At 44.9% G+C, this 26,910-nt stretch overlaps 1 protein-coding gene across 7 annotated transcripts in view; it reads right to left on the bottom strand.

Annotated features, from left to right (window-relative positions):
* The window catches only part of SMG6 (SMG6 nonsense mediated mRNA decay factor), a 285,008-nt gene that overhangs the window by 255,364 nt on the left and 2,734 nt on the right, over nt 1–26,910 (bottom strand). For 3 of the 7 annotated variants that reach the window (XM_066363488.1, XM_066363489.1, XM_066363491.1), the window contains exons 2-8: nt 24,708–26,442; nt 23,195–23,387; nt 22,599–22,709; nt 17,982–18,088; nt 17,236–17,314; nt 6,571–6,681; nt 5,746–5,958 (exon numbers count right to left, since the gene is read on the bottom strand). In XM_066363488.1, the coding sequence (XP_066219585.1) occupies nt 5,746–5,958; nt 6,571–6,681; nt 17,236–17,314; nt 17,982–18,088; nt 22,599–22,709; nt 23,195–23,387; nt 24,708–26,442 (2,549 nt within the window). Of the gene's footprint in view, nt 1–5,745; nt 5,959–6,570; nt 6,682–12,413; nt 12,433–17,235; nt 17,315–17,981; nt 18,089–22,598; nt 22,710–23,194; nt 23,388–24,707; nt 26,443–26,910 lie in introns of those variants that run through there. The other 4 variants (XM_066363492.1, XM_066363493.1, XM_066363494.1 and 1 more) reach the window with 4 other exon arrangements.

Raw genomic sequence — 26,910 nt, 5'->3', positions numbered from 1 at the left:
AATAAACAAAAATTCAAGCTTATAAACACATTACTTAAAAAATAAGTAAGTCTGGGCAGACCAGGCAGTAGTGGAGTGGATAGAGCGTCAGACTAGGACGTGGAGGACTCAGGTTCGAAACCCTGAGGACACTGGCTCAAGCAGAGGCTCACCAGCTTGAGCGTGGGGTCGCTGCCTTGAGCGTGGAATCATAGACATGACTCCATGGTCACTGCCTTGAGCCCAAGGTCGCTGCCTTGAGCAAGGGGTCACTCGCTCTGCTATAGCCACCCCCCCACCCTCCATCAAGTCACACATGAAAAAGCAGTCAATGAACAACTAAGGTGCCACAACAAAGAATTGATGCTTCTCATCTCTCTCCCTTCCCGTCTGTCTGTCCCTATCTGTCCCTCTGTCGCTGTCTGTCACACACACACACACACACAAATAAGTAAGTCTGGCTTGGTGCAGTGGATAAAGTGTCAACCTGGAATGCTGAGGTTGCTGGTTCGAAACCCTGGGCTTGCCTGGTCAAGGCACATATGAAAGTTGATGTTTCCTGCTCCTTCCACCCTTCTCTCTCTCTCTGTCTTCTTTCTAAAATGAATAAATAAAATCTTAAAAAAATACAAGTAAATAGCAAAACCAATATTTTAAATAGATAAATAAGTCTGACTGGTGGTGGCACAGTAGATAAGAGTGTCAACCTAGGACACTGAGGTCCCAGGTTTGAAACCCCAAGGTCACCAGCTTGAGTGAGGGCATATCGGCTTAAGTGTGGAATCATCAACATAATCCTGTGGTCTCTGGCTTGAGCCCAATGGTCACTGGCTTGAGCCCAAGGTCACTGGCTTAAGCCCAATGATCACTGGCTTAAGCAAGCGGACACTGGCTCAGCTTGAACCCTTCAGTCAAGGCACGAGTAAGAAGCAATCAATGAACAACGAAAGTGACGCAACTACAAGTTGATGCTTCTCATCTCTTTCCTTTCCTGTCTCTCTTTCTCTAATAAATAAATAACCTAACAGAAGAGCAAGATCTAAAAAAGATTAGTTATAACCTTTATGAAGGATATTCCCCAACCTTTAGGCCTAGTCCAAAGAAAGCCATAAAATGCTTTCTCATATTGTCATTGCATCCATTTTATTTACTGACTGATTCTGGAGGAGGTGAAGAGAGAGGCAGAAATACTGATCTGTTCCTGTATGTGCCCTGACATGGGATGGAACCCACAAACTTTGCCTGTCAGGATGATGCTCTAATAACTGAACCATGTGGTCAGGGCTATTGCTTTCATTTTAAAGGTTGTTTGACAGTGAAGCTAATCCAATAGAACACTGCTTCTCAGCCTTCTGGCTAAGATCAAGTGTAATTGAATAGAACAATTTATCTCTTACTGAAATAGGCGTCTAGAAACTGTAATATCCAAACTAAAAGAGTGCAACAGTGAAGGAGTCTTCTACTGCAGCAACTCCTTAGAAGCATCTTAACATACAGGAGTCATCCACTCTATGGGACATAGAAAGTTAGTAATTTCATTTATATGCAATGACTATTTTTCAAGCCATCCAGAAAACTGCTACAAACCAAAAATAATATAGGAAGATAAATGGAAATTTTAAATTAAACCACACACAAAGGAAATGTCCTACTATCCCATTCTGACTCATTGTTAGCAGACAACCAAGCCTCCAACATGAAAGAGAAAACAGAAAACATCAAAAAGGGCCTCCCTCGGCCCTGGCCGGTTGGCTCAGTGGTAGAGTGTCGGCCTGGCGTGCAGAAGTCCCGGGTTCGATTCCCGGCCAGGGCACACAGGAGAAGCGCCCATCTGCTTCTCCACCCCTCCCCCTCTCCTTCCTCTCTGTCTCTCTCTTCCCCTCCCGCAGCCGAGGCTCCATTGGAGCAAGGATGGCCTGGGCGCTGGGGATGGCTCCTTGGCCTCTGCCCCAGGCGCTGGAGTGGCTCTTGTCGCAACAGAGCGACACCCCAGAGGGGCAGAGCATGGCCCCCTGGTGGGCGTGCCAGGTGGATCCCGGTCGGGAGCATGCGGGAGTCTGTCTGACTGTCTCTCCCGTTTCCAGCTTCAGAAAAGTACAAAAAGAAAAAAAAAAGGGCCTCCCTCATCTTCCTCCTATAATACCCACAAACCTATCTGTGAACCCAATGATCTATATTCTTCCTTTCCCTCAAGCATAAGAAAAAGGGATCTGTCACCTTCTTTCAGGTTAATCCCTTCACTTGTGCTCTGAATCCTACTTCCGTCCTATCCTCTGCAAGGAACTCTCTCTGCCATCTATTTCCTTTCTTTCTTAGATGTTTCACCTATTTATCATTGTTTTCTCCTGACAGGACTGAATCAACTCTCATGACTTCATTATCATCTATAAGAGGACATCTTCAAATATCTTCATCTCTGATTTAGACTATTCCCCCTCAACTTCAGATACTGGTTAGCCTCTAAAACTCTCCACTTCAATGTACTATAGAAATTCCAGGCCCTGGCCAGTTGGCTCAGCGGTAGAGCGTCGGCCTGGCGTGCGGGGGACCTGGGTTCGATTCCCGGCCAGGGCACATAGGAGAAGCGCCCATTTGCTTCTCCACACCTCCCCCCCTCCTTCCTCTCTGTCTCTCTCTTCCCCTCCCGCAGCAAAGGCTCCATTGGAGCAAAGATGGTCCGGGCGCTGGGGATGGCTCCTTGGCCTCTGCCCCAGGCGCCAGAGTGGCTCTGGTTGCAGCAGAGCGACACCCCAGAGGGGCAGAGCATCGCCCCCTGGTGGGCAGAGCGTTGCCCCTGGTGGGCGTGCCGGGTGGATCCCGGTGGGCGCATGCGGGAGTCAGTCTGACTGTCTCTCCCCGTTTCCAGCTTCAGAAAAATACAAAAAAAAAAAAAAAAAAAGAAATTCCACATGCCCAAAACTAAACTCAGCGTCCTTCTCCTAAAACCAACTCCACTAAAACCAACTTTATCTCCTATCTCAGAGAACGGATCATCATCACCCACCCAGTTTCTATGCCAAAACCCCAGGGGCTACTTTTGACTCCCTCTTCTCCCCCACTTTCTCATATCCAATCAAATCCTGTGGATTCCACCTCCTTAATATACCTTACATCCATTCATTTCTCCCCATCTCCAAAGCCATTTCCTGGTTCAGATCCTTTTCACATCTTGGATTACTGCAGCACCCTCCTACTATTCTTATTTCTAGTCTTACTCTTCGCCAAACTTTTCACAAGCAGCCCGAGTTATACTTTTACAATACATACCTGACATGTTTTTTCCCTACTTAAAGTATTCAATAAGTCCTCCTACCACCTTCAGGATAATGGTCAAATAATTTATTGCATGACCATTCAAGATCTGGTCCTAGTATACCTCACCACTCACTGCACAATGAACCAGCCATTTGTAGTTTTCCAATTACCATGCTCTCTCTCCCACACAGAATCCTAAAGCATCATATTGATGACCCAAAACCAAAGCAGCAAAAAAATACTGTACTGTACTCAGTGATGGGATTCAGCTGGTTCAGACAGGTTCAATAGAACCGGTACCTAATGTTTTGTTGAGTTTCGGCGAACTGGTTGTTTAACTAGCACTTGTAATCAGAGTTCTCTCTAAGGTAGGTGACTGGGCAGCCACCCACTGTGGAAATCACAAATTTACATTCCTTACTCCTTACTCTTTTTTTTTTTTTTTTTCAGGGACAGAGAGAGTCAGAGAGAGGGATAGATAGGGACAGACAGACAGGAACGAAGAGAGATGAGAAGCATCAATCATCAGTTTTTCGTTGCAACACCTTAGATGTTCATTGATTGCTTTCTCGTATCTGCCTTGACCGTGGGCCCTCAGCGGACCAAGTAACCCCTTGCTCAAGCCAGCGACCTTGGGTCTAAGCTGGTGAGCTTTTTGCTCAAGCCAGATGAGCCCGCGCTCAAGCTGGCGACCTCGGGGTCTCGAACCTGGGTCCTCCGCATCCCAAACCGACGCTCTATCCACTGCGTCACTGCCTGGTCAGGCATTCCTTACTCTTTTTTAACGTTCATCTGCACAACAGCGTCATCTAAGCACTCATAGGAATGTTCATTTCATCCATAGGTGAAAAATTGCCAGTGAGGACACCAGTCAAGAAGCAATATGGAGTCTGACCAGGCAGTGGCGCAGTGGATAGAGCATTGCCCTGGGAGGCAAAGAACCCAGGTTCAAAACCCCAAGGTCACAGGCTTGAGCGTGGGCTCATTTGGTTTGAGCATGGGTTCACCAGCTTGAGATCAGGGTCACAGACATGACCCCATGGTCGCTGGCTTGAACCCAAAGTCACTGGCTTGAGCAAGGCGTCACTGGCTCAGCTACAGTCTCCTCATCCCCACCCCTACCTCCACCCCGGTCAAGGAAAGCAATCAATGAACAACTAAGGTGCAGCAAACAAAGAATTGATGCTTCTCATCTCTCTCCCTTCCTACCTGTCTGTTCCTATCTGTCCCTCTGTCTCTCTCATTAAAAAAATTTAAAAAATGAGAGGCGGTTTCCTCTGCCTGTGTGCTTCTCTGCTGTTATGAGACTTTATTAAACGGGTATGGCGGCCCTGGCCGGTTGGCTCAGTGGTAGAGCGTCGGCCTGGCGTGCGGGGAACCTGGGTTCGATTCCTGGCCAGGGCACATAGGAGAAGCGCCCATTTGCTTCTCCACACCTCCCCCCCTCCTTCCTCTCTGTCTCTCTCTTCCCCTCCCGCAGCAAAGGCTCCATTGGAGCAAAGATGGCTCGGGCGCTGGGGATGGCTCCTTGGCCTCTGCCCCAGGTACTAGAGTGGCTTTGGTCGCGGCAGAGCGACGCCCCGGAGGGGCAGAGCATTGCCCCCTGGTGGGCGGAGCGTTGCCCCTGGTGGGCGTGCTGGGTGGATCCCGGTCGGGCACATGCGGGAGTCTGTCTGTCTCTCCCAGTTTCCAGCTTCAGAAAAATACAAAAAAACAAAACAAACAAACAAAAAAAACGGGTATGGCTTGACCCTATCCGGCTCTGCAGTTTTTTCTACCATCTGCCCAAGTCCAATGTGAACCTACCTGGCCTCGACCACCAGCATTACCCCAGGCAAGCCCGAGGTTTTGAACCAGTGACCTTAGCACTCCAGGTCAACATTTTATCCACTGTGCCACTATAGGTCAGGCAAGCTATTCTTTTCAATAAAGGTGATTTGTCTAATTTGTTAACTACATGTTACTTCACTCTTATCCTTTGTAAAGCTTTGCACATACGTTAAAATTTAAAAAAGAAAAAGAAAAAAATTTAAAAAGAAAATGAAAATATCTTAAATAACAGTTTACTATTTTTTTGTCAAGTATTACTTAGTATTTTTTCATTAATATTTTAAAGCTCTTATCTAATTTTATGTACCTCTTTTATTATCATTTAAGTATTAACAAACTATAGAAATGATCCCTAAAAGTATAGTCTTTCATTTAAGTATTAAATGCATGAAATAATAAACTACCTTTTGGTATATCATATTTTTATATTTAAAATGGCCATTAGGGTAGAGATCCAGCTGTTAAATTATTTGAATCCCACCACTGACTGTACTAAGTAAATTTTCATTTAGAAAAATTACTTTTACTAAATTCTACAGTGCCACATAGTGGTGAGAGAAGGAAGTGCATAATAAAGATAAAGGGAAGTATGCAATAACTGCAGTTTCTCACAGTTGCCTGTACCAGGACACCACACTTACTTTGCTCATCTTGTTCATTATATCATCCTTGAGAACTTACATCACTGGGGCTCAGGCTACCCAGCCCATTCTCCTGCTCAGAATCCTTTCCAGACTCAATTCCCTGAGAGGCCCGGGGATGGGATGGATGAATCCAGATCTCCAGGCGAGTAGTGTCATCTCCAACATGCCGGAAAGTAGACTTCTTTCCTTTCCGCCACTGGTCAGGGTTCAGTTCCAATTCCTCATGTTGCTTCTTTTCCATCTGTTCTGCCTATACAACATACAAACACACAAGCTTAGACTCTCCTGCAATTCAGCTAATAAAGACCAGTGCAGGCCTGACCTGTGGTGGCGCAGTGGATAAAGCGTCGACCTGGAAATGCTGAGGTCGCTGGTTCGAAACCCTGGGCTTGCCTGGTCAAGGCACATATGGGAGTTGATGCTTCCTGCTCCTCCCCCCCTTCTCTCTCTCTTCTCTCTCTCTCCCCCTCTCTCTCTCCTTTCTAAAAAATGAAAGAAAGAAAAAAAAAAAGACCACCTGAGTTCACTGCTCAAAACTGTAACAAGTAAAAACTGTCAGGGTTCCAAAGTAGCAGAGTTAAAACAAACAAAAAAACCAATATCCACAATACTACTAGAATACCATCTGCTTTGTCTCATAAAATGTTATTAATTCTACAAACTACTGCAGATGGAACATGCACACTCAAGAGCCCCAGAGAGCTTTCCTAAAGATGAGTTTGGTTCTGCAAAGGAACTGATTCCCATCAGCACAGCCAATGGGACCCCTTGAGCACATTATCAGTCATCCCCTTAAGGACACAGAGCCAATAAGAGAAACATTCTTCTAGGAAGGAATGATTCTGCCTGCATACCCACTCACCTTTCGTTTGGTCTCTTCAAATAAACTCATGAGACTCTCCTTGGCAGTCAGGATAGGGTTGCTGGCAGCTAAACTGCGCATATAGTAATACACAGCATCAAGCTTTCTTCTCTGTGGAAAGAGACCAGTGTCAGTCAACCAAGTTTCCTCCAGAGTCCAGTCTTAGTCAGCTGACCCAAAAACCATACTATCTCTCCCAACCTGTGTCCCATGCTGTGAGGAATTCCAATAAGAAAACCAGAATGTTATCCATGTAAGAAGCCATGGCAAATACACCAGAGAGATCTCTTCTTGAACAATACTGTATCTTATATGCAGAGGCACTCTAAGAGCCAAGTACTCATAAGGGGAAAAAAGAATAAAGAACCTTGCCCTGGCCATATAACTCAGAGCATTACCCCAATACACCATGACTGTACATTTGATCCCTGGTCAGGGCATATACAAGAACAACCAATGAATGCATGAATAAGTAGAACAAAAAAACTGATGTTTCTCTCTTTTTTTCTCCCTCCTTTCCTCTCGCTCTCTAAAATCAACAAATAAAATTTTTTTAAAAAGAATAAAGAAACTCATAATATACAAAAACTGTTTGGTTTTTAGCAAAAAAAGCGTTCAACTCACCTACTAATTTATTGTTTTTAAAAATGGCAATATCATTGATTAAACATAACTAAATATGAGGCAAGTGATCAGCACTTCATAGGTATTATCTCTAAACCTAAGAACACTGCCACATATATAGTTATTATTAGTCCCATTTAAAGATGAGAAAATGGGAGTGCTTTTCAAAAAACTGAAAAGAATTATCATATAAACCAGAAATTCCACTCCTGGGTATATACCCAAAAGAATTAAAATCAGGATCTTGAAGAGATAGCATTATTCATAATGTCTAAAAGGTGGAACTGTCCACTGAGAGCTGAATGGATAAACAAAATGTGGTATATACATACAATTGAGTATTATTTGTCCTTAAAGAAGAAATTCTAATACAAGATATAACATGAACAAACCATGAAGAAATAACATTAAGTGAAATAAATCAATCACAAAAGACAAACACTATATGATTCCACTTATATCAGGCATCTAGATTAGGCAAATTTATAGAAACAGAAAGTAGAAGAGTAGTTGTCAATGTCTAGAAAAAGGGGAGAGTTCTTTTATGGGTGTAGAGTCTGTTTTATAAGATGAGGAGAGTTCTGAAGATTGGTTGAACAACAAGGTGCGTGTACTTAACATTACTGAACAGTACACTTAAAAATGAGTAAAATGAGCCTGACCTGTGGTGGTGCAGTGGATGAAGCACCCACCTGGTATGCTTAAGTCACTGGTTGGAAACCCAAGCGATATACAGGGAAGAACTATTATTAGTTGATGCTTCCCATTCCTCTCCCCCTTTCTCTCTATCCTCTCTCTAAAATCAGTAAACAAAATCTTAAAAAAAAAAAAATGGGTAAAATGGCCCTGGCCACTGGTACAGTGGATAAAAAATCATCCCTGAGCACCAAGGTCACTGGTTCAATCCCAGGGTCACCAGCTCAAGCCTAGGTTCATTGTCTCTATGCCAGGGATGTCAATCCTGAGGGCACTAGCTTGACCTCAAGGGCACTGGCTCAACCCCCAAAACCACAAGTTCAAACCCTGGTCAGAGTACATTATGAGAAGCAATCAATAGCATAACTAAGTGGAATGACTTGATGTTTCTCTCTCTCTCCCCCCTCCCTTCCTCTCTTAAAAAAAAAGGGTGGGGGCCTAATCTATGGTAGAGCAGTGGATAGAACATCGACCTGGAATGCTGAGGTCACTGGTTTGAAACCCTAAGCTTGCCTGACCAGGCGGTGGCGCAGTGGAAGGAGCGTCGGACTGGGATGTGGAGGACCCAGATTCGAGACCCCGAGGTCGCCAGCTTGAACGTGGGCTCATCTGGTTTGAGCAAAGGCCCACCAGCTTGGACCCAAGGTCGCTGGCTCCAACAAGGGGTTACTCGGTCTGCTGAAGGCCCGCGGTCAAGGCACATATGAGAAAGCAATCAATGAACAACTAAGGTGTTGCAACATGCAATGAAAAACTAATAATTGATGCTTCTCATTTCTCTCCGTTCCTGTCTGTCTGTCCCTGTCTATCCCTCTCTCTGACTCACTCTCTGTCTCTGTTAAAATAAATAAATAAATAAATAAGTAAAAAAAAAAAAGAAACCCTAAGCTTGTCTGGTCAAGGCACATATAAGAAGCAATCAATGAACAACTAAAGTGAAGCAACTATGATCTTGCTCCCCCCTACTAAAATCAATAAATAAAATCTTTTAAAAAAGGGTAAGAGATCTGACCAGGCAGTGGCGCAATGGATAAAACATCGAACTGGAACACAGAGGACCCAGGTTCAAAACCCACGAGGTCACCAGCTTGGGCATGGGCTCATCCAGCTTGACCGAGGGGTCACTGGCTTGAGCATGGGATCATAGACATGACCCCGTGATTGCTGGCTTGAGCCCAAATGTCACTGGCTTGAAGCCCAAGGTTGCTGGCTTGAGCAAGCGGTCACTCATTCTGCTGGAGCCCCCCTGGGTCAAGGCACATCTGAGAAAGCAATCACTGAAAAACTAAGGAGCTGCAACGAAGAATTAATGCTTCTCATCTTTCTCCCTTTCTGTCTGTCACTCTCTATGATTCTGTCTCTGTCCAAAAAAAATAAATAAAGCATGAGAGTAAATTGTGTATTTTACAATTAAAAATGTTTTTTTCTTTTTCTTTTTTTTTTTGTATTTTTTTTAAGTGAGAAGTGGGGAGGCAGAGAGACTCTTGCATGCACCCGATTGGGATCCACCCCGCATGCCCACTAGGGGGCAACGCTCTGCCCACTGGGGCATTACTCTGTTGCAATCAGGGCCATTCTAGCGCCTGAGGCAGAGGCCACAGAGCCATCCTCAGCGCCCGGGCCAACTTTGCTCCAATAGAGCGCTGGCTGCAGGAGGGGAAGAGAAACAGAAAAAAAGAGGGGGAAGGGTAGAGAAGAAGATGGGTGCTTCTCCTGTGTGCCCTGGCTGGTAATCGAACCCAAGACTTCCACACACTGGGTCGATGCTCTACTGCTGAGCCAACCAGCCAAGGCTACAATTAAAATTTTTTTAATTAAAAAAAAAGTTTTTAATTTGGTAAAGGACTTGAATAGACATTTCTCCAAAAGGCCAATAAGCATATAAAAAAAATACTATCATTAGTTCTTGGGGGAATGCAAATCAAAACCATAACAAGATACTATTTCACAGCCAATAGATTTGTAGATATCAACAAACTAGTTCTAAAGTTTATATGAAAAGGCAAAAGATCCTAACAGCCCACACATTATGGAAGGAGAAAAACAAATTCAAAAGATTAATAACACCTGACTTCAGGATTTACTATAAAGCTATAATAATCAAAATATTGCATATTGCCTGACCTGTGGTGGCGCAGTGGATCAAGCATCGACCTGGAATGCTGAGGTCCTCATTTCTAAACCCCGGGCTTGCCCAGTCAAGGCACATATGAGAAGTAACTACTATGAATTGATGCTTCCTGCTCCTTACTACCTTTCTTCTCTCTTTCTCTCCTCTCTTTAAAATCAATAAATAAAATAAAATAAATAAAACAGTGCATACTGCCTGACCTGTGGTGGTGCAGTGGATAAAGCATCGACCTGGAATGCTGTGGTTGTCAGTTTGAAATACTAAGCTTACCTAGAAGCCCAGTTAAGGCACATATGAGAAGGAACAACTATGAGTTCATGCTTCCCATTCCTCCCCCTCCTCTCTCTAAAATCAATTAAATATAAAAACTAAAAACTTCTGGTCTAAGACGCTGCTAAGAAAATGAAAAGAGCCTGACCTGTGATGGTAGTGGATAAGGCATCGACCTGGAACATTGAGGTCGCTGGTTCAAAGCCCTGGGCTTGCCTGGTCAAGGCACATGTGGGAGTTGATGTTTCCTGCTCCTCCCCCCTTCTCTCTCTTTCTCTCTCACCTCTCTCAAATAAATAAATAAAATCCTTTTTAGAAAAAAGAGAAGAAAATAAAAACAAAGCACAGACTGAGAAAATATTTACAAACACACCTGATAAAGAACTGGTATCTGAAATGTACAATGAACTCTTAAAACTCACCCTGGCCAGGTAGCACAGTCCCTATATGCCAAAGTTATGGGATTGATCCCTGGTCAAGGAACATACAAGAATGAACCAATGAATGAATAAATAAGCGGAACAAAAAATCAATGCTGTCTCTTTCTAAAAAATCAATTTAAGCCTGACTAGGCGGTAGCAGAGTAGATAAGTCAGTTTGGGATGCAGAGGACTAAGGTTTGAAACCCCAAGGTCACTGGCTTGAGCGCAGGCTCACCAGCTTGAATCCAGGGTCACTGGCTGGAACATGGGATCATAAACATGACCCCATGGTTGCTGGCTTGAACCCAAAAGTCACTGGCTTGAGCAAGGGGTCACTGGCTCAGCTGCAACCCAAGGCACTTATGAAAATGCAATCAATGAACAATTAAGGTGCCACAATGAAGAATTGATGCTTCTTATCTCTCTCCTTTCCTGTCTGTCCCTATCTGTCCCTCTCTGTCTTTCTTTTTTTTTTTTTTTTTTTTTTTTTTTTTTTTTTTCCATTTTTCTGAAGCTGGAAACAGGGAAAGACAGTCAGACAGACTCCCGCATGTGCCCGACCGGGATCCACCCGGCATGCCCACCAGGGGCGACGCTCTGCCCACCAGGGGGCGATGCTCTGCCCATCCTGGGCGTCGCCATATTGCGACCAGAGCCACTCTAGCGCCTGAGGCAGAGGCCACAGAGCCATCCCCAGCGCCCGGGCCATCTTTGCTCCAATGGAGCCTTGGCTGTGGGAGGGGAAGAGAGAGACAGAGAGGAAAGCGCGGTGGAGGGGTGGAGAAGCAAATGAGCGCTTCTCCTGTGTGCCCTGGCCGGGAATCGAACCCGGGTCCTCCGCACGCTAGGCCGACGCTCTACCGCTGAGCCAACCGGCCAGGGCTCTGTCTTTCTTGTTAAAAAAAAAGAAAATCAATTTAAAAAGTCAAGTAAAGCCTGACCTGTGGTGGCGCAGTGGACAAAGCGTCAACCTGGAAACACTGAGGTTGCCGGTTCAAAACCCTGGCTTGCCTGGTCAAGGCACATATGGGAGTTGATGCTTCCTGCTCCTCCCCCTTCTCTCTCTCTTTCTCTCTCTCTCCCCCCCCCAAAATGAATTAAAAAAAAAAAAAAGTCAAGTAAAAAAAATAATAAGAAAACCAACCCATCCTGGCTGATTGGCTCAGTGGTAGAGTGTCAGCTTAGCGTGTGGACATCCCAGGTTCGATTCCTAGTAAGAGCACACAAGAGAAGAGCCGATCTGCTTCTCCACTCCTCCCCCTCTCACTTCTCTCTCTCCCTCTTCCCTCCCCTCCTGCAGCCATGACTCAATTGGAGCAAGTTGGCCCCGGGTGCTGAGGATGGCTCCACGGCCTCCCCCTCAGGTGTTGGAATGGCTCCGGTTACAACAGAGCAACACCCCAGACAGGCAGAGCATCGTTCCCTAGTGGGCTTGCCAGGTGAACCCTGGTTGGAATGCATGCAGGAGTCTCTCTGCCTCCCTTCCTCTCACTGAATTAAAAAAAAAAAAAGGAAGGAAAGAAGGGAGGGAGAGAGAGAAGAGGGAGGGAACAAGGGAGGGAGGACTCAATTTAAAAACGAGCAAAATAACTAAACAAATATCTCCCAAGACACACAAATGGCAAGTAAGCATATGAAAAGATGTTCCACATCACCTGTCATTAGGAAAATGCAAATTAAAATGAGATAGCACTACACACCTATGAGAATGACCAAACTCCAGAATGCTGACAACACCTGGCAAGGATGCAGAGCAACAGGAACTCTCATCTGCTGTTGGTGGGAATGCAAAATGGTACAGCCACATTGGAAAACAGTTTGGAAAAAAGTTTGGCAGTTTCTTCCAAAACTACATATATACATTCTTACCATATGATCCAGCAAGCATACTCCTTGGTTTTACCCAAATAAGTTGAAAACTTACGCCCACACAAAAACCTGCACACAGATGTTTATAGCATTTCTATTTATAATACCCAAAACTTGGAATCACTCAAGATGTCCTTCAATTAAGGGAATGGATAAACAAACTGTGTGGTACATCCATATAAAAAAAGAGCTGTCAAGCCATGAAAATAACCTTAAATTCATATTGGTAAGTGAAAGAAGCCAATCTGCAAAGGCTACATACTATATGGTTCCAATTATGCGGCATTCTGAAAAAGGGAAAACCATAGTAATAAGACAAATATCAGTGACTGTCAGGGAAGAGCAACAACAAGTAGAACATGGAGCACAGGGTATTTTTAGGACAGTAACACTATTCTGTATGATACTATAATGGTAGAAATATGTCACCATACATATGTTCAAAGCTATAAAATGTACAACAATAAAAGTGAAACTTAATGTAAACTATAAACTTTAGTTGATAATAATGTATCAATACTGGCTCAACAACTGTAACAAATATGCTAAACTAATTTAAGATGTTAATAGTGGGAAAACTGAGGGGAGAAGTGAGATGAGAGAGTACCTGGGAACTCTGGACTTTGTTCACTTTTTTTTTTTTTTTTTTTTTTTTACAGAGACAGAGAGAGAGTCAGAGAGAGGGACAGACAGGGACAGACAGACAGAAAGAGAGAGATGAGAAGCATCAATCATTAGTTTTTCGTTGCATGTTGCAACACCTTAATTGTTCATTGATTGCTTTCTCATATGTGCCTTGACCGCAGGCCTTTAGCAGACCAAGTAACCCCTTGCTCAAGCCAGTGACCTTGGGCTCAAGCTGGTGAGCTTTTGCTCAAACCAGATGAGCCCTCGCTCAAGCTGGAGACCTTGGGGTCTCAAACCTGGGTCCTCCGCATCCCAGTCCGACACTCTATCTACTGCGCCACCGCCCAGTCAGGCTGTTCACTTTTTATGTAAACCTAAACTGACTAAAAACCTTTAAAAAATATATATTAAAGAGAAAAAAAAAAAGAGTCCCCAACATGGGAGTGGGGATAAGCCCACAATGAGATATTACTTCATACCCACTAGGTTGGTCAAAACTTAAAAGTCACAAATGGCAAGAATGTGGAGAAATCTGATACAAGGTTGGTGGGAATGTAAAAAGGTGTAGCCACTATGAAAAAGTTTGGTGGTTCCTCCAAAAGTTAAGCAGAAAATGACCACATGACCCAGCAATTACATCCTAGGTACAGAACCAAAAAAACTGAATATAGATATTCAAGCCAGACCTGTGGTGGCGCAGTGGGTAAAGAATCAATCTGGATGGCTGAGGTCACCAGTTCAAAGCCCTGGACTTGACTGGTCAAGGCACATATGGGAGTTGATGCTTCCTGTTCCTTCTCCCTTTCTCTCCCCTCCCCCCCCCCCCCCCGCTAAATGAATAAAATAAAAAGAAAATATTCAAACAAATACTGCACAAAAGCACTATTCACAACAGCTAAAATGTGGAAAAAACAAAATGTCCAACTGATGAATAAATGTGTTATAGCTGTACAATGGGATATTATTCATTCATAAAAATGAAGTCTTGATACATGTTACAACATGGAACCTCAAAAACTTTATAATAGGCCCTGCTCGAGTGGCTCAATGTATAAAGCATTGACCCAGCACATCAGAGGCCACAGGTTCAACCCCTGGTCAAGGCAAGTATGAGAAGCGATCACTGAGTGCAAAACTAAATGGAACTTAAGTGAAACAACAAGTTGATGCTGCTCTCTCTCTGTTTCTCCTCTCACCTTCTCCCCCTCCCTTTCTCCCTCTCTCTCTCTCATGTCAATGAAAAAAAAATCTTTTTTTTTTGTATTTTTCTTAAGTTGGAAACGGGGAGGCAGTCAGACTCCCACATGCGCCCGATCGGGACCAACCGGCATGCCCACCAGGGGGCAATGCTCTGCCCATCTGGGGCATTGCTCTGTTGCAACCAGAGCCATTCTAGCACCTGAGGCAGAAACCACAGAGCCATCCTCAGCACCCAGGCAAACTTTGCTCCAATGGAGCCTTGGCTGCGAGAGGGGAAGAGAGAGACAGAGAGGAAAGAGAGGGGGAGGGGTGGAGAAGCAGATGGGAGCTTTTCCTGTGTGCCCTGGCCGGGAATTGAACCCGGAACTCCTGCACGCCAGGCCGACGTGCTACCACTGAGCCAACGTGTTAGGGCCCAAAAAAAAATTTTTTTTTTTTTGTATTTTTCTGAAGCTGGAAACGGGGAGAGACAGTCAGACAGACTCCCGCATGCGCCCGACTGGGATCCACCCGGCACGCCCACCAGGGGCAACGCTCTGTCCTCCAGGGGGCGTCGCTCTGCCGCGACCAGAGCCACTCTAGTGCCTGGGGCAGAGGCCAAGGAGCCATCCCCAGCGCCCGGGCCATCTTTGCTCCAATGGAGCCTTGGCTGTGGGAGGGGAAGAGAGAGACAGAGAGGAAGGGGGGGGGTGGAGAAGCAAATGGGCGCTTCTCCTATGTGCCCTGGCCGGGAATCGAACCCGGGTCCCCCGCACGCCAGGCCGACGCTCTACCGCTGAGCCAACCGGCCAGGGCCCCGAAAAAATTTTTTAAAATAAAATACTTTATGTTAAATAAAAGAAGCCAGATATGAAAGGTCACATATTATATGATTTTACTTACATAAAACATCCATAATTGGCCCTGGCCGGTTGGCTCAATGGTAGAGCTTTAGCCCGGCATGTGGAAGTCCCAGATTTGATTCCCGGTCAGGGCACTCAGGAGAAGCGCCCATCTCCACCCTTCTCCCTCTCCTTCCTCTCTATCTCTCTTATCCCCTCCCTCAGTCAAGGCTCTACTGGAGCAAAGTTGGCCCGGGCACTGAGGATGGCTCCATGGCCTCCACTTCAGGTGCTGGAATGGCTCTGGTTGCAACAGAGCAACACACCAGATGGGCAGAGCATCGCCCCCTGGTGGGCATGCCGGGTGGATCCCAGTCGGGCGCATGTGGGAGTCTCTCTGCCTCCCTGCTTCTCACTTCAGAAAAATACAAAAGAAAAAAAAACAAACCCATAATAGGTCAATCCAGAGACAGAAAGCAGACTAGTGGTTGCCAGAGGCTGAGGCTCAGGAGAAATGGGGAGTAATGGACATGGGGCTTTCTTTTAAGGTAATAAAATGTCTTGGAACTAGACAGAGCTGATGGTTATAAAATACTGTTGATGTACTAAATACCTCTGGATTTTACAGATAACTACTAACAAATAAATTTTATATTATGTGAATTTTTCTGTAATTTTCTTAAAGCTACTGAGGAAAAATTTTTAATTATATTTTCTTATTTTTGGTTTTAAGAGTATGTTTATTAAAGCTGGGGACAGTGAAACAAGGAAGAGCCTAGGATAAAAGAAGCAACAGGAGAGGCTAGGTGGAGCTGCTTTGGTTCTCTGAAAACATTATGGGAAAGAAATGAGCCTAGGTGGGACTTCCATCAGCTCTGGTTCGGGGGGTAGCATGGGACAGGCTATCGCTGCCCATTGCTTTCTCAGTTATAAGTCTCATGGGGTCCCTTAAACTTTAGGAGATTCAAGCCTGTGGATAAAGGAGAGGGAGAAGGAAAAGGTATGGGTGTACATCTAGGAGAAAGAGCTAAATTATATTATCTAATTAACAAAAACCATAATTTAGCCCTGGCTGATTTGCTCAGTGGTAGAGCATCAGCTTGGCATGTGGATGTCCCAGATTCAATTCCCAGTCAGGGCATACAGGAGAAGTAACCATCTGCTTCTCCTCCCTACCCCCCTCTCTCTTCACATGGTCCATGGCCCAGGTGCTGAGGATGGCTCTGTGGCCGCCCCCAGGTGCTAAAAATAGCTCTGTTGCCAAGCATAGTCTCTGGCTTGAGCAAGGGGTTGCTGGCTCAGCTGGAACTCCCCAGTCAAGGCACATATAAGAAAGCAATCAATGAACTAAGGTGCTGCAACTATGAGTTGATGCTTCTCATCTCTCTCCCTTCCTGTCTGTCCCTGCTAGTCAATCTCTCACTCTCACTTAAAAAAAAAAAAAATGGCCTGACCAGACGGTGGCGCAGTGGATAAGCATCGGACTGGGATGCAGAGGACCCAGGTTCAAGACCTCGAGGTCACCAGCTTGAGCGTGGGCTCATCCGGTTTGAGCAAAGCTCACAAGCTTAGACCCAAGGTTGCTGGCTTGAGCAAGGGGTTACTTGGTCTGCTGAAGGCCCACGGTCAAGGCACGTATGAGAAAGCAATCAATGAACAACTAAGGCATCACAACAAAGAACTGATGATTGATGCTTCTCATCTCTCTCTGTTCCTGTCTCTCTGGCCCTATTTATCCCTCTCTCTGACTCTCTCTGTCTCTGTAAAATAAATAAATAAATAAATAAAATTTTTTTTTTAAAATGAAGTGCAAATTCAAATGAAGAGACAGATCTCTGGCCATTTACTTCTAAAAGTAACAGAAACAAAATGCGGTTTGAGGATGGGAGACATAAAGGGATCTACTTTGGGTCAGAGGATTCCAGATGAATAGAATAAATGCTCTCAAAATCCATATTTCTAGGATACTGCCTGCAAAAGTCTTCCCATCTACAAGATTCCTTACCGTATACACTGCCAGCAGAGCCAACTGGTTATAGGGGCGGCCATTCTTGGGAGCAATGTGCTGAGCCTTCAGGTACCAACTGGAAGAGAAAAGACAGCTTTAAAAAATGCTAGTTCCTGCCTGACCTGTGATGGCACAGTGGATAAAGCGTAACCTGAAGCGCTGAGGTTGCCAGTTCAAAACCCTGGCTTGTCTGGTCAAGGCACGTATGGGAAGCAATTACAAGTTGATGCTCCTGCTCTCCCCCACCACCCCTCCCTCCCTCTCTCCCTTCTTCCTTTCTCTCACTAAAATGATTAAAATCTTATAAAAATATGCTAGCTCCTTACCAACTCTTTCCCAATTCATCACCTGAGAGTCCTTACTACTTAAGGCATAAGCTGGAGTGTTAGATGTAAACCTGGAGTGGTAAAGCGTGAATGACTACAGAGAGCAATAAGGACATGTATAGGACATCCATATGAGAGGCAGCTCAGGTGGCCCATAGCTCTAAACAGGAAGAGCTTAAAGCCACACAAGGAGAAGCCCTGGCCAGGTAGCTCAGTTGGAGAGAACACTGTCCCAATGCGCTACGGTCACAGGTTGTGGGTTTGATCCCTGGGCAGGGCCCACACAGAAATCAACCAATGAATGCAAAAACTAGTGAAAAACAAATTGATGTTTCTCTCCCTCTTTATCTCTCTCTATAATCAATTAAAAAAAAAGCTACACAGGAAGAGAAGCAAATAAACAAGAGGCAAAAGTACCTGCGTGCTTTCCCATAGTTTGCTGTGTCATTGGCTTGCTCCCGATACCTAGCGATATCTCCTTGACAAATCATACATCGCTGGGCACTGATCAAGGCATATTTTACCTTTAGAAAAAACAATCAGTTAATAGCATACCCAAAAAACTCTAGCTTCAACCCCAAAGTATCGGGATGAGATCAAAATGACAGAGCAGCATTAATAAAGCATTAATAGTCTTCAACAACGTAAAAAAAGTTTTCAATCTAATATTGACTAGCAAACAAAAAGAAAGCCAGTAGTGTGATGAAAACTTTACTGAGAAAGAGTGACAGAAGGAAAAGGGGTCATTCTTATTTCATGTCCCAGGCAAATAGAAAAAAACATTCTGAAACTAAGAGCCTGACCCTCCATGTTTTCATTGTGGGCTCTTAGGCAGGCCTTTGGGACTCAAGTTTCTTCATTTGAACATAAAAATACCTATTCAGTAGGTTAAGTGGAGGGAATAAATATAAAATACTTTACAAATTTTAAAGTGATATACCAATATTAAGATAATTGTTCACTGTTCCCTTCTTGCCATCATTATAGTCTTTTCTCAAACTGTTAATATCATTGCATTGTGTTACTGCATTACTTCCCCTTTGCAAAATAGTAATTCTCTAAAACAGTAAGTTACTCTTTACCAAATACCTACAATGTGCCAAGACTGTGTAGTAATATATATTCATATTCTCACTGATGAGCTTGGCATCGGTCACTCAGAAAACAATAAAATAAATCCTCAGAAATCCCAATACATTTGCCCAACCTAAAAACCTCTCTGAGGAATCGCTTCATAAAATGTAATTCCACTCCACCTCACGCATAAAAAAATCACCATGTCTCTGCAGGACCTGTGGTGGCACAGTGGATAGTGTCGATCTGGGACACTGATGTCCCAGGTTCAAAACACTGACATTGCTGGCTTGAGCACTGACTCACTGACTCACCAGCTTGAGCGTGGGATCATCAACATGAAGCCCAAGGTCGCTGGCTTAAGCAAGGGGTCATTGACTTGGCTTGAATCCCCCCGTCAAGGCACATGTGAAAAGCAATCAACAAACAACTAAAGTACCAAAACTACAAGTTTATGCTTCTCATCTCTCTCCCTTCCTGCCTGTCTCGGTCTCTCACAAAATAAATAAATAAAATTAGCATGTCCCTGAACAAAGAACAAGCTTCAAGGAAAAGTAGATAATGACTCCTCAGAAAGGCTCACTTACTAGCTAAATAACTGGCTCCTGCACATCAACCTCCTAAGACATAATCAGGTGCCTCAGCAAAGTTACATGTCACTACTTCATCCACCTTCAGAGTCCTGACTATCCTACACATTCTATAAACACCAAGAACCCTTGATATTTAACTGATAAAGCACCACAAAAACTAGTTATGTTACCATACTACAGCCACTCTGCCAACTCAATGAGAAGAAAAAAAAATTCCGCCAAAGGCTCTCCACTATCTTCACAATGAAGTCCTACATGATCTAGCCTCTGCTCTTCTCTTCAGCACCATTACCTCTTACTCTCTGTGCCTCAGTCAGATTAGACTTTTCTCAGTCTTCCTAACACACCATGCTCTTTCCCACTTCAGGACCTTCACATATACAATTCCCTCTCCCTACACTGTTACAGTTTTTGAATCTTCACATACACCTTCGCTTGGTTAATGTCTCAGTCTTCAGCCTCAGCTTAACTGTGACTTTCTGAGTCCTCCATGATCGTCTAAACCCTTTTACAGTACATAGCCCCACAACATCCTTTGCAGAAGTCCCTGCATCTGCAATTGCTAATTCAACATCTGCACTCACCCCTAGTAAAACTCTAAACTCCAAGAGCTGGGATCATGGCTTTCTTGTTTCATAATGAATTTATTGTGTGTGCCTAGAATGGCACCTAACACGTAAGAGGAACTCAATAAATTCTTGTCAATTAGTAATAGAGCTTATGCATAACAATTCATCAGAAGGAGCAGAAAGGCAAGAGGAAGCCTCTGCTCCATAAATCACACCCCTTGCCTGACCTATGGTGGCGCAGTGGATAAAGCATCGACTTGGAACGCTGAGGTCGCCAGTTCGAAACCCTGGGCTTGCCCAGTCAAGGCATATATGGGAGTTGATGCTTCCTGCTCCTCCCCCCTCTCTCCCCCCTTCTCTAAAATGAATAAAATCTTTTAAAAAAATAAATAATTAAATAAATAAATAAATCACATCCCTTTCTCTACTGAATCTTTAACCCCTTCCTTTACCCTGGCCTTTTTCTCAACCTATAAATATGCTCAAGTCTCTCACAGCTTAAAAACTTCTCTTGACACTAAAGTTCTCTCTTAAGTACTACTTCCCCTCTTTGCCTTCATAGCCAAGATTATTTTTTCCCCTTATTTTTCCAAGTGAGAGGAGGGGAGATATAGACTCCTGCATGCATCCTGACTGGATCCACCCAGCAACCCCCATCTGGGGCTGATACTCTACCCCTCTGAGGCCATGCTCATAACCAAGCTATTTTTAGCACCTGAGTCAGACAGAGGCTTCAGGGAGCCATCCTCAGCGTCCAGGCCCAATGTGCTCAAACCAATCAAGCCATGGCTGCAGGAGGGGAAATGAGAGAGAGAGAAAGAGCAAGAGGAGAGGGGGAGAAGAGGGAGGAGGGAGAAAGAAGCAGAAGCAGATGGTCGCTCCTCCTGTGTGCCCTAACCGGGAATCAAACCCAGGACATCCACATGGCAAGCCAATGCTCTACCATTGAGCAAACCAGCCAGGGCCAAGATTCTAAAAAGAATAGTCTGTATTACTACTCTCTCTTTATATGTACAGCCCTACTTCTCATTCACTAGTCTGGCTTCCATCCTCTTCAATTAAAATAACTTGTGATAAGGTCATCCAGTTCAATAAACACTTTTCAGTAATCTTAGCATTTGATGATTTGATAAAACTTGATAATTTTACCCACTACCTTGAAATCTGATAACCCCACTCTCTGTCCAGCCTTCCCAGTCTCCCAACTTCAGCTTCAACTATCACCTATACACTGATGACTCCTCAATCTATACTGCTCACAAAAATTAGGGAATATTTCAAAAATGAATATGAAGCAATAAAATACCCCTAATTTTTGTGCAATATATATCACCAGCCCAGCTTTCTCCTGAGCTCCAAACTAACCAGACCATTCATTTGTTCATTTTCAAGTTCCTCCACCTAAGCATGTTCAAAACTAGACTAACCTCTTCCTTCCCAGCCACTCTCCTAGGTCACAAACTGGAAGATGATCTAGACTCCTCATGCATCCAATCTCATCAATCTCATCATTCACCCCAAATATGCCAGTAATTCAATGTTATTTCCCTTACATCTTTTCCATCTGTCTTCTCTTTTCTACCACACCTCTACCGTCAGACCCACACACCGACTCTCCTATTTCCATTCTTGCCCAAACTCATTCATTTCCCAGAATGACTGGTTGTAAGAACAAAGCTATGATATCCATTTGTTGGAAATAAAAGGTTCCTCATTGCTTTCAGAATAAAGTTCAAACTCTTCAACAAGAGTTGATGGCCCTGGCCGGTTGGCTCAGTGGTAGAGCGTCGGCCTGGCGTGCAGAAGTCCCGGGTTCGATTCCCGGACAGGGCACACAGGAGAAGCGCCCATCTGCTTCTCCACCCCTCCCCCTCTCCTTCCTCTCTGTCTCTCTTTCTTCCCCTCCCGCAGCCGAGGCTCCATTGGAGCAAAGATGGCCCGGGCGCTGGGGATGGCTCCTTGGCCTCTGCCCCAGGCACTAGAGTGGCTCTGGTCACAACAGAGCGACGCCCCAGAGGGGCAGAGCATCGCCCCCTGGTGGGCAGAGCGTTGCCCCCTGGTGGGTGCCGGGTGGATCCCAGTCGGGCGCATGCGGGAGTCTGTCCGACTATCTCTCCCAGTTTCTAGCTTCAGAAAAATACAAAAAAAAAAAAAAAAAGAATTGATGATCTATTCCTTCCTACTTCATTAACCTTTATCTCCTATACAGCCCAACTCCACATTATAGACAACAGTATACTGAACTTCTTCCACTTTTCCAACAAGGCCTGATTCTCACTATGCCCTGTATTGAGACTGCCCCTTCTGCTCCTATTCATGTTTCAAAACTCACATTGACAGTCTCTGAGAAGTTTTCCTTGAACTCATCCATCTAAATCAGATCTACTTCCCTCTATGCCCCTTCAACACTTTATATACAATATCATCATAGTATTTATAACATTACATTATAATTACTGACTTATTTGCCCTGGTACTCCAATGGACTGTATCTTTCATTTTTGTATCCTTAACACCCAGTACAGTGCCTAGTACATAACTAACACTACATAAATGCTTACTAAATGAATGAACAAATTTAAGATAAAGAAACTGGCATGGCCTCATCTGTGGTGGCACAGTGGAATAAGCGTCAGCCTGGAACACTGAGGTCATCAGTTTGAAACCCTGGGCTTGCCTGGTAAAGGCACATATGGGTGTTGATGCTTCCTGCTCCTTCCCCGGTCCTTCTCTCCCCCCACCCCCCACCTCTCTAAAATGAATAAATTAAAAAAAAAAAAAAAAAGAAACTGGCTTACTGTCTTGTGTAATGGCTTGCTGCGAATGGCAAGACCATCCATGTAGTCCTCCAGTTTGAACTTGTAAGTAACCTGCAGCTTCTGAAGCAAACTATCAAAGAAGTCACTACCCTATAAAGAGAAAAAATAAGAAATTGAAAAATAAGAAGTTGAACAGTCAGTTCTGACCCAATCTATCCACCAGAAACTGGGAAAAGTGACCTTTTCACTGTTCTGTTAATGCTTAGCTATCTGAGGTAAAGGAAGGCATACACAGCATTTAGTGACCACCAACTAAGCAAAAGACAAATTAATAGCATAAGACATTCCATAGTTTTAAAGATATGAACACCTGCACGCACCCTCTTCTCCCCACCCTTCCAACCCTTCTACCCCCGACTAAGACATTCACAAAGCTTCCAAGCTCAGAACTAATTTCAATTTTAAGTTATGGTCTCAAGGAAGCAAAAGGAGTAGGGTAGGCCTAAACCCAAAAAAAGAGCATACAATTTTTTCTCAATGTTGTTATAAAATATAGCATTTCAGGTGGTAAAAAATCCATCACAACTACAGGATGCTGAAGCCTTTTTTCTGAGAACAAAAAGATGATGGTTTACCTCATCCAAGAGTTCCAAAAGTCTGTTCCGAATATGTTCTGGGTTATCAACATTCGGATCCTTGAGAAGCTGCCTGAATTTCTCAATCACCTGATAGAAAGCATTCTTCCACAGGATCTGATCCACATTCTGATTATCAGAGAACTCAATATCTAATAGAATACAGCGCTCATATAGCTGCAGCAGTTCAGCTCTGGAATAAAATACATACAACTTCTAGCTCCAAATACACCACATAAAAGGCTATACCCAAGATTTGAGCTTCCTGCAAATCAAAGATCTTCCTTGATAGAAAATCCATACTGCCACCAGGTATAATACTCATTCTGGCTTCCATTCTGCATAACTGAATGTCATTTTAAAGACAGTTATGTTGGCCCTGGCCGGTTGGCTCAGAGATAGAGCGTCGGCCTGGCGTGCAGAAGTCCCAGGTTCGATTCCCGGCCAGGGCACACAGGAGAAGCGCCCATCTGCTTCTCCACCCCTCCCCCTCTCCTTCCTCTCTGTCTCTCTCTTCCCCTCCTGCAGCTGAGGCTCCACTGCAGCAAAAGATGGCCCAGGCACTGGGGATGGCTCCTTGGCCTCTGGCCCAGGCGCTAGAGTGGCTCTGGTCGGGACAGAGCTACGCCCCGGATGGGAGGAGCATCGCTCCCTGGTGGGCGTGCCGGGTGGATCCCAGTGGGGCGCATGTGGGAGTCTGTCTGACTGCCTCCCCATTTCCAGCTTCAGAAAAATACAAAAAAATAAAATAAAATAAATACAGTTATGTCTAGCCCTGGCTGGTTTGCTCAGTGGTAGAGCATCAGCCTGGCATGCAGGAGTCCCGGGTTCGATTCCCGGCCAGGGCACACAGGAGAGGCACCCATCTGCTTCTCCACCCCTCCCCCTCTCCTTTCTCTCTGTCTCTCTCTTCCCCTCCCGCAGCCAAGGCTCCATTGGAGCAAAGTTGGCCCGAGCGCTGAGGATGGCTCTATGGCCTCTGCCTCAGGTGCTAGAGTGGCTCTGGTTGCAACAGAGCGGTGCCCCAGATGGGCAGAGCATAGCACCCTGGTGGGCATGCCGGGTGGATCCCAGTCGGGCACATGCGGGAGTCTGTCTGACTGCCTCCCCGTTTCAAACTTCAGAAAAATACAAAAACAAAAAAGTTATGTCTAGGAAAGTAGCTTTCCCCCATATGCCTCCACCTAATTTTAACAGCTGACATAATATCTTCACCACAAATTATATGCTGTTCATTTCCTGGTGTTCTAAAAAGTCTTTCCTTTTCCATTTCCAGATTCCGTGTTCTCTTAAAGATACTTTTTTTTTCTTAAAGTGGGAAGCATAATAATTTCTAAGACAAAAAACAAAAATTTTGTTTTTTTAACTGCCCTTCCCTTACAAAATTCAATGTGAAAAGGAGATAACACACAGTGGTTAACCTAAAAAGGTTTCTACCTTCCTCAGCCATAGGAGCCTACACACCTCCCAGCTTATCCCTATTTCCCTCTAGCCAGGATGGAACACACCATACCTAAGCTGAGTCATCTTTTCCAGACCCTCAGGACTGATGCGGTCCCTGGAGAGCAGGTTGCTGAGCTGTAGTTCCTGGTTATCAGCCACCCGGAGAAGCCTATGTAGTTCCTGTTGTTGCATGTTCCTCATGTGCTGCTCCATCTCCTCAGGACTCATGGTGCTAGCAGAGAGCGGACTACAAACATACTGTCCCGATGGAGTTGGGTAACCTGGGTAATAAGGCCCTGGGTACACACTATTTGTAGGGCCAACTGGATACTGCAGAGGGTTATAGCCTGTATAAGGATACTGAGAGGCAGGGCCTGGTGTCCGGGGGTAATAATAGGGGTTATCAGAGTTTTGAAACTTATAGTAAGATGCTTGTGCCTGGCGTGACTCACCCCAAGATGTAGGACTGACTTCATCATCAGTGTCCAAGAAATGTAGCTGGGGTGTCTGGCTCTTTAGAGCAGGTTTCTGATCAGGATTGTTTGGGTCCCACAATCGTCGAGTGGTGCCTCCCCGGCCCCAACTCCGGGATCCCTTACTACCAGATCCAAACAAAAGCTGAGGTCCCAAAGGTGCGGACTCTGGAGAACCAACTGAATTGACAGACAGGGTAGTGTGGGCAGGCAGAATCAGAATGCCACGGCCACGGCCACGAAGTTCTCGTTTCAGGTTTTTGGACTCCTGCTTCTCAGAGCCTTTGCCCGAACTGCTCAAGCCTTTGTCAGGCTTTACCCTATCCACATCCTCCCTGGCTGACCTCACCAAGAGGGAATCTTTGTTCATGGTTTCTGCATCAAAAGTGACACGAAGAGTACCTCGATTTTCTTTACCATTGTTTTTCTGTTCTCCTTCCCCACGACCAGACCAGTTTCTTTCTAAATGTTTCTTCCTTTCTGAGTTCCTCCTGGTCGCATCAGATTCATCAATTCTGTCCTCATCTAAGGAGTCGGTTGAGGACATAGACACTTGTTTCTTCAGCCGTGGCCTCGACTTGGTCCTATCCTGCCGCCGCCGGCGACATCCATTATCTGTTAGGCCAGCCCCCTCAGCACTGTTGTTGCTGCCAGCTGAACTGGTACTGCAAGTGCGGTAGCGGTTCCTTCGTTTGTCTGAGCGGGAATAGCGCTTTGCAGAACCCGGCTTCCCCTGTGCCGGGTCTTCATTCACTTTCTTCATCCCCTCCCCTTTTTCAATCCTCTTTCCTTTTTCTCCCTTTGCAGCCCTTACTCCGTCACAATTTAGGTTCTTTTGTACCTCATTTTTGTCTGATTTCTTCTCAACCTCCTCTTTCGTATGTCCCCTACACTCATCTTCCTCTACTTTCAGTTTTTCTACCTGATTGAGGATTTCTTCCTCATCCATCCGGCTGGTTGATTCTTTGGTAACAGTCTGCAAACGCCTTCCAGGCTGATAGATCTGTATGTCAGGTTTCTTTGTTCTTTTGATGATTCTTAGACTTCGGTCCTCTTGTCCAGTAGTCCTAGGAAGGGACTCCTGTGCCCGAGTATTTTCTATAGGACCATTTTGCTGTTGGTTGTCCAGTTCCTTACAGACATCTTTAATGAGCTGTGTACTATTTCCAACAGCAGAAGAATCTCTGTCGTTAACAATTTCATCCTTAAATTCGTCATTCCCAGAGGGCTCCTTGATTTTAGGTTTGTTCCTTAGTCGAGAAAGACCAGGCTTATAGATTTCCAGATCTGGGCGCCTGTTATCTTTGCGTTGCCTGGATTCCTTCATGTTTTCTGTGATATTGGACAATGTGTTGGAGAGGAAAGGGTAGAAGAATAAAGAAGGGAAGGGGGGAAAATGTCACTCTGGTAAAGTAACAGAATTACAAATCAAACAAGACTTACACATCAAAATGCTATTGAACTCTGGCTTGCTAGTTCATTGGTAAAGCATCAACCCAGCACGTGGAAGTCCCGGGTTTGATTTCCAGTCAGGGCACACATGACAGGTGACCATCTGCTTATCCCTCCCTTCTTCATCCCCCTTCTCTCTCTCTCTTCTCCTTCCGCAGCCATGGCTCGACTGGTTCAAGTGCATCGGCCCGAGACACTGAGGATGGCTCTGTGGCAACTCTACCTCAGGCACTATAAATATGTTGGTTGTGAGCGGCCCCAGATGGGCAGAGCATCGGCCCCAGACGTGGGTTGCTGGGTGGATTACAGTCAGGGCGCATGTGGGTGTCTGTATCTCCCCTACTCTCA

This window comes from Saccopteryx leptura, chromosome 2 (genome assembly GCF_036850995.1).
Source record: "Saccopteryx leptura isolate mSacLep1 chromosome 2, mSacLep1_pri_phased_curated, whole genome shotgun sequence".
Lineage (NCBI taxonomy): Eukaryota > Metazoa > Chordata > Mammalia > Chiroptera > Emballonuridae > Saccopteryx > Saccopteryx leptura.
This window is presented reverse-complemented; position numbering and strand designations above follow the sequence as displayed.